This window comes from Arvicanthis niloticus, chromosome 5 (genome assembly GCF_011762505.2).
Source record: "Arvicanthis niloticus isolate mArvNil1 chromosome 5, mArvNil1.pat.X, whole genome shotgun sequence".
NCBI classification, from domain to species: domain Eukaryota; kingdom Metazoa; phylum Chordata; class Mammalia; order Rodentia; family Muridae; genus Arvicanthis; species Arvicanthis niloticus.
In genome coordinates, this window is record NC_047662.1 from 7,223,142 (window position 1) to 7,237,423 (window position 14,282).

Consider the following 14,282-nt stretch of genomic DNA (forward strand, 5'->3'; position numbering starts at 1 on the left):
TTCAGGCTGGCTTTGAAATCAGAGATCCACCTGTCTCTGCCTTCTGAATGCTGAGACTAAAGGCATGGGCCGCCATGCACAGCTTGCTGGAGTTTATTCTTCCCTCTGTTGTGTGGTCTGGGGCTCGGGTGTCCAGGCTTGTCAGTTAGCACTTCTCCCTGTTGGTGGCAAGTGTCTTTACTAAGCCACCTCACCGAGCCCAGCTTCGTAATCTTTCGCTTTCTTCCCAACCCAGCTTCTCCATCCTGATCTCTGAAGGGCCTAAATGTGGGTGTCAGAAGGTTTTGTTTTGTTTTAATAATTTTTTTTTTTTCGAGACAGGGTTTCTCTGTGTAGCCCTGGCTGTCCTGGAACTCACTCTGTAGACCAGGCTGGCCTTGAACTCAGAAATCCGCCTGCCTCTGCCTCCCAAGTGCTGGGATTAAATAAAGGTGTGCGCCACCACCGCCCGGCGTGAGACTTCTTAAATACCGTTCATTTAAACATGTATGTATGTATGTATGTATGTATGTATGTATGAATGTTTGTGCATGTGCTTGAGCTCACATGTGTGTGCATGTGGAGGTTAGAGGACAGCTTGTGGGAGTTGGTTCTCCCCATTGCGTGGGTTCTGGGGCTTGAGCTCAGATCTTCCTGCTTGTGCAAGTGCCTTCATCCACTGAACGCTGCAGCTGATGTTTGTTTTATCTGGGCAGATAGGCTACATGATTACTTATGGGGTAGCATTAAATTAAGCCTGCTGCTTAATAAAATATGACTAACAAAATTTGATTATTTCATTTAGTTAAATGTGCAAATGCCTATGATACTACTGTTTGCTGAGGCTGTGGGGTGAGTCATGTGACCTTTGCTTCCGTTTTGTCATCAGCAACATCAGCAATAGCTCTGTACAGCTAGTGTGAGAATTATGTGAAGAAAGCCAAGTGAATGTTAGCGCCAGAGTTGGTGTCTGCCGGCCGGCCACGCTGAGGAGAGCGTCGGAGCTGCTGGGAGTTAGTGAGCTACACAAGCCGTCTGTTTGCAGAGGATTGACCTGGGGGGGGCTACGCTTCACCAGTGAACTTCACCCTGGTCTTTTTGTTCTCCCTCTCCTCTCCCCTGCTCCTTTTCTTCCCTGCCTGTTTTCTTGACTCCCTTTTTGTTCTTTCTCCCCCTTGTCCCTTCTTGTTCTTTTTGAGTCAGGGTCTCATGCTGTACAGGGCTGGCCTGTGATTCATAAGCTCCTGCTCTAGCCTCCAGAGTGCTGGAATTACAAACTTTGCCAGCACATTCAGCTTCTTTATTAAAAAAAAAAAAAAAAAGTTTAAGCCAGGTGTCACACGCCTTTAATCTCGTGTGAAAGCTAGTGGGTCTCTGAGTTCGAGGTCAGCGTGGTTTACTGAGCTAGTTCCAGGACAGCCAGGCTTCTGTCTACACAGACAAACACTGTCTCAAAAAAAAAGTTTAAAATTTGTATTTATTTGTGTATGAGTGTATACCTTAGCTGGCTCTGAATGATGTTGAAGTGTCTGGGAGATGAGGAAGGACCAGCTTGTGCAAAGCCCCTCAACAAAGCAAGCAGAAGCCAGTGTGTCTGTTATGGATGAGCTTGGGAGTTCGGCAACACAAGAGTCTTGACATGTGGTTAGAATAGATGCGAGGCTTCCAAAACCACGCTGAGGACTTTTTCTTGTCTTCTGAGGACAGTAAGGAGCTATTGGTGATGTTTATGGGGTTGGATGAGTAAGTAAGGGGGATGATCGAGTTGTCCTTTATAAATGATTTGGGTTTTGTGTTGGGGAAAGTGAATTGGAAGAGAGCTAGCACGAGTCCAGGTAAGCTGATTAGAAAGCATTTGCAGTGGTCCAGGCAAGTGATTCTGGAAGCTTGGACCAAAGTGATGGCAGCAGAGACAGAGAGGTAGAGGTTGACTCCATGGCTATGTAGGAGAGATGGTTGGCAGGAGAGGAGGGTAACTTTGGGGAGCAAGGGAGGGAGCTCCTGAAGAAGGTATCTGGCAGTACTGGAAGAGGGCGGCCGGCCATGGCGGTCAGGGGAGGCTGTGCTAAGACTTGAAAGTCTAAGGGGAGACAGGAAGAAGACCTGGAAGGGTGGCACAGGGAGAGCAAGGTCACTCAGGTGTGAGGACTGATTGCCAGTTAGAGTTTCAGAAGTCTGGCCTTCTGTTCTTGGGGTGGTGGAGCTCTTAGGATAGGAGTCTGGATAAAGAGAGGCCGTGGCACCGTGTCAGGTGCCTTTGTGTGGTGGCAGGCAGCTGTGAGGTAAGGCAGTCTCTAGGAACCTAAAGACTCTCTAGGCTCTTTCCTCTCTCAGCTTCTGCCCTTTTCATAGGAGGCCGGTACAGGCTATCTGAACTAGCTGGGAGATGGAATGGAGACCAGCTCCTGGGACATATATATTAGCGCCCCTCGTCCAGATATTATCTGTGAAAAATTGCCAATGACTTCAATGTCAGCGACAGTAAACTAACCACAGCTTAGGCTGCTTGTCTTGTCCATCTGTAGATTTGTGTCTTGTTTTAGCCGCCCCCCCCCTCCCCCCCCCCATTCTTGCTCTGAATTTTGGCCAATGCAGCTTAGGGTTGAAAGCGTGAGAGAAAGAGAGGCTGTGGCCCAGAAGGAAACAGATGGGAGCCTGGCCGGCAGGTCATAGTACTGTTTGCTTGCTCATAGGCTGGTCTGTTTATTTCTTAGCCTGACACTGGATTATTTCTGTGAAAGACTTAACCCTAGAGTAGGTTCTTAGTGATGGGCAGTTCTTAACCAGTGTTAGTAGCCTGGTGGTGGTAGTGGTTGTGGTACATTCTTTGATCCCAGTGCTGGGGGCACTGAGACATGAGGGTCAGGGGTTTAAGGTTACATTTAGTCATACAGTGAATTGGAGGCCAGCTTGGGCTACACGGTGACCCTGTCACAGAAGCGAAACAATCCAAAGAAAGTGGTACTTGGCTGCACGGAGAGAAAACCCCCGTAGTGTGGGCTGTTGATGCCTCCCTGTGGCTGCCTTTGGTCCTTCACTTTGCTCTGCTCTAGTTCAGTCCAGTTCAGTGAAGGTGGTAGAAAAACATGTAGATCATTCTTAGGCCTTTCTCTGGTCTTTTTTGTGATGGCCCCCATCCCTCCTGATTGTATCTGATCCTTGGTCCTTCTGAGAATAAGCAAGCCCTGTTCATGAGGGTCTATGACAGTGAGCCCAGAAACAGACTGTATGAGGGGCCATGACAGTGAACCCAGACACAGTCTGCAGATTCAGATTCCCTGTTCATCAGGGTCCATGACAGTAAGCCCAGACACAGTCTGCAGATTCAGATTCCCTGTTCATCAGGAGTCATGACAGTAAGCCCAGACACAGTCTGCAGATTCAGATCCAGCTCCTGCTGCTACAGGAGCCCATGGAGAACAGAATAGACTTGGGTGCACCGCTTGTTTTTCTGATGTCCATGAGGTGGCACTGTGATCTTATTTTTGTTTCTGTTTTTCTTTGCAGCCGAGCTCTTCTCCAGGAAGTGAAAATGTGGTACCTCGAGAGCCACTGGTAAGTATGAAAGGCACACAACACAGGGTTCTTTTCTAGTAATCGAATCTGTAGTGAATGTGAGGAGGCCTGCCAAGCCTATGGCTGCACGTCAGCAGCATGCTGGTGGGTAGTACCTGGCGATGCTTGCCCCTGACCTCGGGCTTGTGACTTCCGTTTAGCAGAAGGGAGTGACAAGACCTCTTGGGTCTTTTCTGGAACTGAGAGCACCCACCCTGGCAGTCATGTGGCACTTTGTCTGCTGCTGATGGTAGAACTGTGGGACAGCAAGGTTGTTGCTTGTCAGCTTCCGATTGTTGGGAACCTGAAATAGCTGTGTTTGCTTCTCAGTGAAGTACCCGGGTGGGGTGCCCTTTAAGAAACAGGTAAGAGGAGGGGTTCTGGGGTTGCCTGGTCTGTGGTTATGTCTGTGATAGGCGGCACCCATGGTGTTGTAGACTCTTGATAGGAAAGAGCCTACTGAGGGCTGAAGGACCTTTTCTTTTTTAAACAAGGAGTCCACCCTCTATAGCTCAGTCTATTCTTGAACTCACTATGTGGCCTAGGCTGACTTTATGCTCACAACAGTTCTCCTGGTACAACTTCACAAGTGCTGGAATTAGAAGACAAACACCACCACTTTCAGCTAAGTAACTCTCTTTGCAGAGCACATTTGTTTTGGTGGTCTGAGCCAGAGTCACTGCCTGCCTGCCCTGTTTTTATTGTTTGGCATTTCAGGACTTGATATAAATCCTGTGGGCTGGGTAGTAGTAAGACTGGTTCTGTGTAAACCAGATCAGTTTTAGGGGCGTGCCAGGCCAGCACTGGGTTTAACGTTGCCAAGCCTTTTCTCTCTTGGAGTGGTGGTAGCTGGTGAGCACGGGGTACTGCCCAGGCTTTGTCTCTGCAGCCCGGGCAGTCTCCTGCTTTCTTCACTCTTCCCTGGCTGTGCTGGAGAGGATGATGTGAAGTCCCTGGATGGAATGAACAAGGCCAGGTTCTAGCATGTTCTGAGGCTTCCTAGGTAAAGGGTGAGATGGATCTGGCTGCAGATAGGCCCAGAGGACTTTTCTAGGGGAGTGGCAGTGTTATTCATGTCACCTTCTCTCACCAGCAATGGGCTCATCCCAGCATGTCTGTGGTCCCTCTCTTCACTTTCTTGCTTTGCCTGGCTCTTCCTAGGACGCTTTGCTCTGCCAGGCTTGTGTGCTTGTTTGTTCTGCGGTCTGCCTTCAAGTCTTTGAGAGAGAAGTTGTGACTTATACTGAGTTCCAGACTGAACACAGCGCTCCTTCTCTACCCCTCACTGCTGCGGGCTCGCAGTCTTCCTGATTCGGCTCTCATCCTCAGAGTGAAGCCAGCCTGTCTTTGGGGGTCCGACTGGAAAAGCTCTTTGGAAGCCTGGAGTCTCTCACACTGGCTAACTCCTGGGTGTGGGGAGCCCTGCAGGCCTGTGCTGTGTAGGGCTCTGAATGCAGCTCCTCCCGCTGCACTGTGCGTCTGCCTGTTGGTTGCCTATGTTATTTCTTTCTTTTCTGGGAGCCCCTGAGCAGTATTCAAACCCTGGTAGCCTGTGATCGTCCAGAGTTCAGACTCATTCTCTCCAGGCCAACTCTACAATTACCTTATATTTAATTAATATTTTTTCTCCTCTTTACGTACTTACTGCATAATTGCTCAGAGGAAAGAAAACACATAGCAGCAATTTATATATATATAAAAAAAACAATAATTAAAAAAAAACCCGAAATAAACTCCCATCTCATTTGGGCTGATCCTGTGAGTTGGGTAATTAGGGCCCTATTAAAAGGTAGACCCTTTTTCCTCCCCCCTCCTTTTTTATTAATTTTTTTATATTAAACTCCCACAGTCTCTCAGTCATGCCCTTATTGCTTTTGGCCAGCCATTTGCAGCAGCCTGATTAAATGAGGGTACCAGCCGAGCTGGATGGTCTTGTGTGAGCAACTCCTTTCTCTTGGGAGTGCTGGCAGGAGGGTGTCAGGCAAAGGAGCCCATAGAGAGCTAGCTTGAGGGGCAGGCCAGGGGCATGGGTTGAGCACCAAGAGAACTCTTGGCAGCTGTGGACCATGACTGCCTGGATGACCATTCTAGGGTGCTGGAGAGGCAGTGGGAGCAGCTCAGGCCCACCGCTCAGTGCCCAGAGTGTGGTTTGGAAGCACTCAGTGCTCGACTCCTTCAGCAGGGAGGGAGGCTGCTTCCTGGATTCTTAACCGCAGCACTGGAGAATAGACAATTACAAAATCAAACAAGTCTTGTTTTTTAAGTAATTCGTGTATTTTTTTTGGGGCGAAAAAGGCATTTGTAGACATGAAACAATTAGCGAAAAGGGAACATTGTATGTAATTTCAGGAGGCTCCACAAAGTTGTGTGTAATTTGGTGTGGAATTGCCTGGTTGTGAGTCGGAGGACGAGAAGGAAGAAGAAGAGGAGGAGGAGGAGGAGGAGGAGGAGGAGGAGGAGGAGGAGGAGGAGGAGGAGGAAGAAGAAGAAGAAGAAGAGAAGGAGGACGGTTGTTGGGCGGGGCCTAGGGATAGTTTCTGAACTGTCTGGAGCTAGGTCTTGAGGAACATGGTAGTAAAGTTATGTTTATTTTCAACTCATTTCAGTGTTATTTTTTTTTTTTTTAATTTCGAGACAGCAAAAGTTTTTAAGAATGAGGGCAGCTGGGCATATGGTGCACACCTGTGATCCCAACACCAAAGAATCTGATGATCATGGTTCAAGGTCCACCTTAGAATTGTGTGGTCAGAGTCTGTTCATGGAACACTCAGGGGCAGAGCACTTGTTTAGCATATATGAAACCCTGGTTTCCAACATAGAATGGATGGATGCACGGGACAGCTTGGTTCTGGTCCTGCTTGGGTAACCTGAGACTTCCTTTCAGTCACTTGATTTCTGGTTATTTGAAGTAAGAGGTAAATGAGGTTTGGTTTGCACATCTACTGGTTCGTCTACACTCTGTTTCTCAATAATAAGATCACTGTTGCCCGGCTGCTTACACAGCCCCCATGTGTTTGGTTCACCTAGAATTTCAGCTTCTTGCTCTCGGACACCAATTCTCTCTGATGGGTGAATCTCTTGCTGTCTTTGCTGTTTCTGGTTGGAGGTATAAGTTTTTTTTCCATTTCTTTGTTATTCGCTTACTTGTTTTGATGCAGTGTCTGACTCTGGCTCAGCCTGCCTGTCCTTACGTGGCCTCCTCCTGCCTCTGCCTCCTGAGTGCTGATCACAGTCGTGTGCCATCCACCCTGCTGGGTTTATTTTCAGTCTTTGCTCCCTGCTTCCTTCCTCCAAAATAATCCGAAGAGGATGGTAATTTCTACCTTGTCAACTTCTAGATTAGAACTGTTTCTTTTTAAGTAAGGACAGAGTCTCACTGTATACCATACTTGGCTGAAGCTTGCTGTGTAGCATAGGCTGGCCTTGAACTTTCAGTGATTCTCTTGCCTCTGCCTCCCAGTGATGGAACTTTTGCTGATCATCACATCCAGTGTAGATTATTGTTATTTTAACAATTATAGTGTGTGTGTGTGTGTGTGTGTGTGTGTGTGAGTGTGTGTGTGTAGTGGTGGTCCTAGTGTGCCACGGCACTTGTGTAGGTCAGAAGACAATTTTTGGGAGTTGATTTTCTTGTTTCTTTCTTCATACAGGTTGTGGGGATTGAACGCAGGTTGTCAGGACTGGTAGCAAGCACTTTTACCCATTGAGCCATCTCAATATACTGAGCTCTTACAGGAAAAGATGCCCTGCCATTGCGGAGCTGGTGGTCTCTGTATAAAAGTGCTCCTCGTAGCCTTTGACTCTTGCTTCTTAAGATCAAGGCAGAGTCTTGTCATCCTGTGGGGTTCTACAGCATCTTTGAGTTTGGTCCTTTTAGGGAAGCTCACATACGCCCTGGATGCCTGAGATTCATCTCTCGCTTTGTTTTTGTTCGGCTTGAGACAGTCTCACTATCTACACACATACAGACTGGCTGGAACTCACTGTGTACATTAGCAGATCTACTTGCCTCTACATATTGGGCTGTACCACACAGCTCAGCTCAGCTCTTCTCCCCATCCTTCAAGATGTGTGGATGCTTTCCCTTCCTTGTATGTATATATGTGTACCATGTACGTGCCAGGTGTCTGAGGAAGCCAGCAGAGGGCACTAGATCTCCTGGAACTGGAGTTGCAGATGTGATCTGCCTTGTGGGTACTGGGAACCGAATCTGGGTCCTCTGCAAGAACAGAAAGTGCTCTTAACCACCAGGTCCTCTCTCCAGTTCCTTCTCTTTGTTTTTTAAACCAGTTCCCTAGAAGCTGGTTATCAAAGGATATTAATACCTTGGTGAATCCAGGAAGCCAGCCAGTTCTATGAGTGTCTAAATGGTTGTTAGCTGGTTGCCTCTCTTCAATCTCTAGGTGTACTCCTGACAGCCTTCCCCAGGCTTGTGTCTTTTGCAGCTTTGTGGTTAAATACCTTGCTGTACTAGTTGGCAGGATCCTTGTGGATAGCTGATTCTCATTTTTTCCCCCATTAGAACATTACTGAAGGATGACATTCACATGCTCAATACATTTCTTTGTGCATATTTGTGTATGTGAGTATGTACATGCATGTATATAATAGCATAACAAATGTAGATATATTATAAAGTCAAAGTATTCTGTGGGAAAATATGGTGGGTATGGGAGGCATTGAGATGATTTCACCCAATAGTCTCGGCTGGTCTGCAGCTCATTATGTAGCCCAGGTTGGCCTCGAACCCATAGCAGTTATCCTGCCTCAGTTCCCAAGTGCTAGAATTGTACATCACACCTGACTCAATAAACTTGTTTTTGATATATTAACAAAAGTGTTTTACATACACTAGTAATTAAATCAGAAATGTGGAAATTTCAGGAAGTCGACTCTTTCCCCAGGAAGATTGTAAATATGCAAAGTAGTTTTAAGTGTTCCTGGCTAGCCACTTGTGCCATTTTCACACTGATCAGACAGTGCACAAATGTGTTAATTTGTTTTTGTAAGAGTCAGGAATATATTGCCCATGCTGACCTTGTTCTCATGACCCTTCTGCCTCAGCCTTCTGACTGGCTAAACTATTACTGGTTTTATTTGGGAACAAAACCAAATGTAGAGGGTTTGAGATTGGGGCTCATGGTGCCTCTTGATGGTGAGACTGTCCCCTGCGACTGGAACCAGGTAGGAAGACACACTGGCTTTCTTCCTCTCCCACCCAACAACCCTGGGTAGTTTAAAACCTTCAGTGAGGAAAATGTTCACGGCAACCAGCTCCTGGTTTGGAAGGCGCCTGCCTGTGCTTTCCTCTCTTCCTGACAGAGCTGTGGGGAAAACTTGTTAGCTCTAAATGCTGAAATGGATGAACTGGGCACAAGCTTCATTCCATTTCTGGGCGGCTCTAATCTCTGGGCCACTTACTGATTTTGAAATTACTGCCTCTTCCTACCCCATCCTTCCTATTATAGTCTGAGAGGCTTATGGAGAAGACTAGGTGGAGCCCTTCAGTGGCTTCCTCTTTCAGGTAGGTGAGGAGCTTGGTTTTCTCTGTTTGGAGGTATTCTTTTACAAATAATTATTAGATGAATCGAAACTCTTAGGGGAGTAATTAGAAGGCCGGCACTGAGGCAGTGCTCACCTTTGTTTATCCTTCAGCTTCCTGGCTTTTTCTGGCTCTCCTTTGTGTTTGCTGTGGCTCCTGGAAGCAGAGGCCCTGCCCGGTACATCACTAACGTGTGCTGCTTTTATTTCGGAGATGGAGGATCCAAAGTTGGAGTGGTTGAGGGAGGCCTGTCTTTAATCCAGTCCCGACATCATTCTTTAGGAAGGACACCTTGTGGCCCCCTTGCTCCCAGAGGTGTAGGCTGAGTTTCTCAGCTGCCCCAGCAGTGCTGATGAAGGTGGAATCCATACCTTTTACTGGGACAGAGGGAACATTCCAAAATGCTTTCCTTTGTTTAAAATTGATCATTATCTTACTTGAAAAATTGTTCATGTATAAATGTCTTTTAGTGTGACATACAGGATGGGTCTTCCTGTTGCAAACATGGAACCCCCATGGACAGCCCTCTGAAGAGCACTGGACATGCTGGTCTTAGGATCGCTGCATGCCCCACATTTCCAGGGTAATTTCCATTTAAAATGTTTGAGCCCATTGTCAAACTACACAGACTGATTGGGCTTGAAAAATATGTCCCATAGTTAATCCTGGGTGCGTGGTGCAGAGCTGCAGGAAGATAAAGTGGTGCTTGGGAGAAGGACATGTCTGCTGCCCTTCCCTCTTCCCTCCCAGCTCTCCTTTCTTTTATGGTTTGTAGTTATAACCAAGATTTATGCTTGTTGCTCCACAAATCTTCTCTCTGCCATTATGAGTTTGTCCGAGCAGTCTCGAGATGGGCTGACACTGAGTGATTCTGAGGTAAATCTATCTGGGGGCACCTTTGACAGTCGGAGGCAGAGAGGCGCTAACACATGGCCCCCAGCGGAGCACGTGTGAGGTGAATTGCCCTGTCAAGAAGACCCTGCAGTGCCACCTTTGTGACTTGCCTGGAAGCCACCGGGGCTGCAGCTCCTGTTCACAGAGTCTCAGGGTAAGCTCAGGTTGCTGATTGTCCCTTTTACCCAGGGAGGTTTCAAGAGGCCTCTTGCTCCTTGATGTCAGCCCTGACTCGCCACACAGTGGGAGCCCTTCACTGCACACAGTGAGAGCATCTCTGGCTTAGGGCCTCTTTTTCTAGCATTGTGGTAGCCATGAGCTAGTTGCCAACAGAATCCAGCTTGCAAGTTGAGTGTTTGTATGAATGGTTTCATTTTCTCTCACACTTCACTGGAGATGGGTTTCAGAGAGGAGGAATAAACATTTACACAACAGTGCTTCCCCTTTTCCTGTATCTTTTGTTCCAGTTTCTCAGCTTATGTACTTTTTAATTGAGATAGGGTCTCAGTATGTAGTCCAGGCTGGCCTTGAATTGGCCTTGAACTTGTATTCTTCCTGCCTCTGTTTCACATCATGCCTGGCTTTTGCATGTACATTAAAAAAATTATTGTTATTTATTTATTTATTTATTTATTTATTTATTTATTTGGGTTTCTCTGGCATACCTGTGGAGATCAAACTCAGGTCTTTCATGCTAGGCCAGTGCCTTTTCACTGGCTCTGCGTGGACTTCAGAGAGCTGTTTCAGATCTCTTGTGAAATAAAGTAGGGTACCCCTTAACATGTTTTTCTTTAAAAGTGTCAAGAGCTTCTTTTGACAGCCTGTAACTCAGTGGTTCTCGACCTGTGAGTCATGATCCCTTTGGGGGTCGAGTGACCCTTTCACAGGGGTTGCCTAAGGCCATCAGAAAACACATATTTATATTATATTTCATAACAGTAGCAACATTACAGTTATGAAGTAGCAATGAAGTAATTTTCTGGGTGGGGGTCACCACAACCTGAGAGACTGTATTAAAGGGTGGCAGCATAAGGAAGGTTGAAAACCACTGCCGTAACTGACCAGTTTGCCTTTCAGGCCTCCAGAACCTCTTCACCTGGCCAGGATTCCCATGAGACAGCCTGGACAGTCACTCCCACATGGTTCCCAACACACACTGAGTATTAGTCTGCCAAGTGTACTGGTTATTGAGCAATGCTGTATCATTAAATATAGTATAAACAGGCGAGGCAAATGTGAAAAGAATGATATGTTCTGTGAAGATCAATGTAAAAGGAATCTTCTGTTAAAACTAAGTTCCACGTGAAGTGAGTGCAAACTGAAAAGACTGCTCAGACTCAGGGTGAGCCACAGGGGCAGGGTCAGGAAGACACAGAGGGCGCACACTGCCACAGCTTTGTGCTATATCTGTGGGCTCTGGGTTTGCTTTAGAGAGGTGGAGGGTGTGCTGTGGGTGGGGTTTATTCAGGAGAAAGACGTCTGGGAACTGCAGTCTGTGGCCCATATTCAAAGGAAAGGTCTTGGCTCCACATCAAAAGATTAGTGAGTGACTGTACATTTATAGGTTTTCAGTTAGTATAACATGTTGAAGGTATGCAGAGCAGGCTCAGCTTTTAATGAATCTTCAATTTAACTGGAAAAAAACCATTTTTTTAAAAAAACTAACTGAGCAATTATTAGCTCTGATCTCATGGGCTGGGAGGGCTACTGTGGCCTCAGTGCTGGTTTATTTTTGTCAAGGTCCAACTCTCACACCCTGTGAGGAGTTCCCTTGTGTTATGTAGAGAGGGGACCAAAGCCCAGGGCAGTCAGGCCTCCAGCCTTAGTTTGTAGTGGGCTGAGAGTCAGTGCGCCCTTTCCTGTGGAACCCGAGTGGATGGGAGCACAGACAAGGAGGAAGTGTTGACCTCACTTTTCCTGGCACTGCCCTGTGAGGAGAGGCTGCTCTGATGGCTGTGGCTCTGGCAGGGCTGCCTGCTACCCCGCGCTTGCTCTGAGGAGCCATCACCTTACTGTATCCTCCCTGGTTGGAGGCTTTTGTGTGCACCTTCGCTGTTGAAAAGGCACCTATTAATTTATCACAGGTGATGTGCACCTCCTCAGGCTCGGGGGAGGCGTCTGCACCCATGTACCTCACTAATGACAGGTTAGGAGATGGAGGGAGATAATAGAATCTTTTCATCTGGTGGCTCTGTGCAGGCTGCTTCCTCTCAGGTAGCTTCTAGGGGGCAGCAGCCGCCTGTTATTTCATCTCCTGCTGGCAGAGTGAAGGTTGTACCAGTGAGCAATTTGCTTTCTCTGACTCCAGCTCTTAAAGCTGTGCCATGCAGATCCTCCGGGAGTCACCGGAATCCACCTAAGTAAAGGAAACTCAATCTCCAGGTTCCTCTGTTTCCCTTTCCTCTGCCCCTCAGGTAAATCCTTTATCTGTATTCCCATCAGCATCCCCTGATTCTTCCCTGTCAGTTGCAGGCAGGAGCCGGCACCTGCTTTGAAGATAAGAGAATGGAGATGCTTTTAAGGGAGTGTAGTCTTTCTGTCAGCTCTTCTTGCTGCCAACTGCCAGCCATCGATAACCCATTCTAACAGTACTGTGAGGTTTGGAAACGTCCCCATGAGTCTTGTCAAACCCTGGTGAAAAAGAATACTGCCTCGTGGTGGATTACCTGTTTCCCTTGCAATCCTAGCAGGCTTCAGAGGTTTCTATACAATTCCAAACTGTTTCTGTCGGAAACACACTGAGGGAAAGACCTTGGGTTTGCCACTTGTTTAGACTTTGGGGTCTAAGACTGATTACTGTGCATATTGGGCTTTATTGGAAGTGAATAAACTAGGTAACCCCTTCCCAGAAGCACCCCCCTTCTACCCTGGCCCAGAGCTTAAGCCCTCTAAAGGAAGAATATAGAGCCAGGTGGTGTTGGTGTGCACAGAGAAGCAAGTCGGCCTTGAGAGTGGTGTTTAGGGTTAGCCAAGAACTCTGTCCTGGCCCCTGTGGGACAGGCAGGCAGCCAGCGTGCCCTTCTATGGCTTTGCCTTCCCTGTAGGCTTCTCCTGAAGCTCCTGGGGAAATGTGAGAGTGTCCCTCCTCCGTCCCCCAGAGTACCCTCAGAGACAAGGCAGGGCAGCCTCTTCTCTACTGTGTTGTTGCTCTAGAAGTGATGGCTATAGACTTTGTTAGTGAGCAGAAGGGAGCACCGGAAACAGTGCAAATCATCTAACTCTGAATTGATCTTATAACTTGTGTTTATCAAGTGATTGTGGTATTGCTATTTCTATAGAGTTTTGAAGATTGCGCCTTCATCTTCAGAGGCACATTTATAGGAGACTTCTTCCTTTGTAGTATTTAGAAATCACTTTATTTCCAGTGAATCCCAGATAGATTGGCAGTTTCTCTTCTATGCCCCCCACATTACCTCATTGGACTCTGTCAAGTAGGGGATATCCCTGCTGACCAAACTGCAGCTAATACTGGTTGGAGAAGCTCTGTGGTGTTTGTTTTTGCAGTTCCTGGATTTGGTTTAATGTACAATTGATTTTTTAAATGTATTTAATCATTTTTTTTCTTACCTCATAAGGATTAACCTGCAGAAACCTCATTTTATCCTAAGTGTGGCTTTGGGAGGAAGGGAGAGGAAAATTGAGTTTCTCTAGCTTATTTTATTCTTTCACTTTTTATTTTCTGAATAGCTTCTCCTGCCCAAGCAGCTCTATAAAATACAGTGTATTCTGTGGTCATTACTTACTCATTACTAACTGGTCTCTCCTGCTTGCCTTTGTCTGTGAAATAAATACAGGGGACCTAACAATAATTGCTGGCTCTATCGCAGGCTCACCAATTACAGATCAACAGGGAAGGCAGCCCGATGGTGGTTTGTGGTTGGCGCTGACTGCCCACCTAGCAAATGTGAGTGAGCCATCATCCTGTGTCGGCCACCTAGCTGGGTTTACTGCCGCATCCTTTGCCGGGTCTGTGCTTTGGCTCCGCTGCTGGCCTCTCCTGGCTCTTCTGATGCAGGTTTCAGCTTCACTTGAGCCTGGTATCTGTTCTTGCATCCACCTCATCTTAGTTCTCATCTTCTTGTCGTGCCTCTGAGGTATTCATGTAAGAGACAAGGGCTCACTGTCTAGCTCTGCTAGCCCTAGAACTCATTATGTAGATTAGGCTGGCCTAGAACTCACAGAGATCCACCTCCCTCTGTCCCTGGAGTGCTGGGATTAAAGGCATGTACCTCTGTGCCCAACCTACATGCTTATAGTCTTAATTTGTAAGAGGTAGGGTTGTTTTTTCTCTTTTCTTTTCTTTCTTTAGAGG

The 14,282-nt window shown here is 47.1% G+C and overlaps 1 protein-coding gene across 2 annotated transcripts in view; it reads left to right on the forward strand.

Moving 5' to 3' along the window:
• The window catches only part of Pex14 (peroxisomal biogenesis factor 14), a 136,424-nt gene that overhangs the window by 20,061 nt on the left and 102,081 nt on the right, over positions 1 to 14,282 (forward strand). For both annotated transcript variants that reach the window (XM_034503447.2, XM_076933740.1), the window contains exon 2: positions 3,487 to 3,534. In XM_034503447.2, coding sequence (XP_034359338.1) covers positions 3,487 to 3,534 — 48 coding nt within the window. The remainder of the gene's footprint in view (positions 1 to 3,486; positions 3,535 to 14,282) is intronic.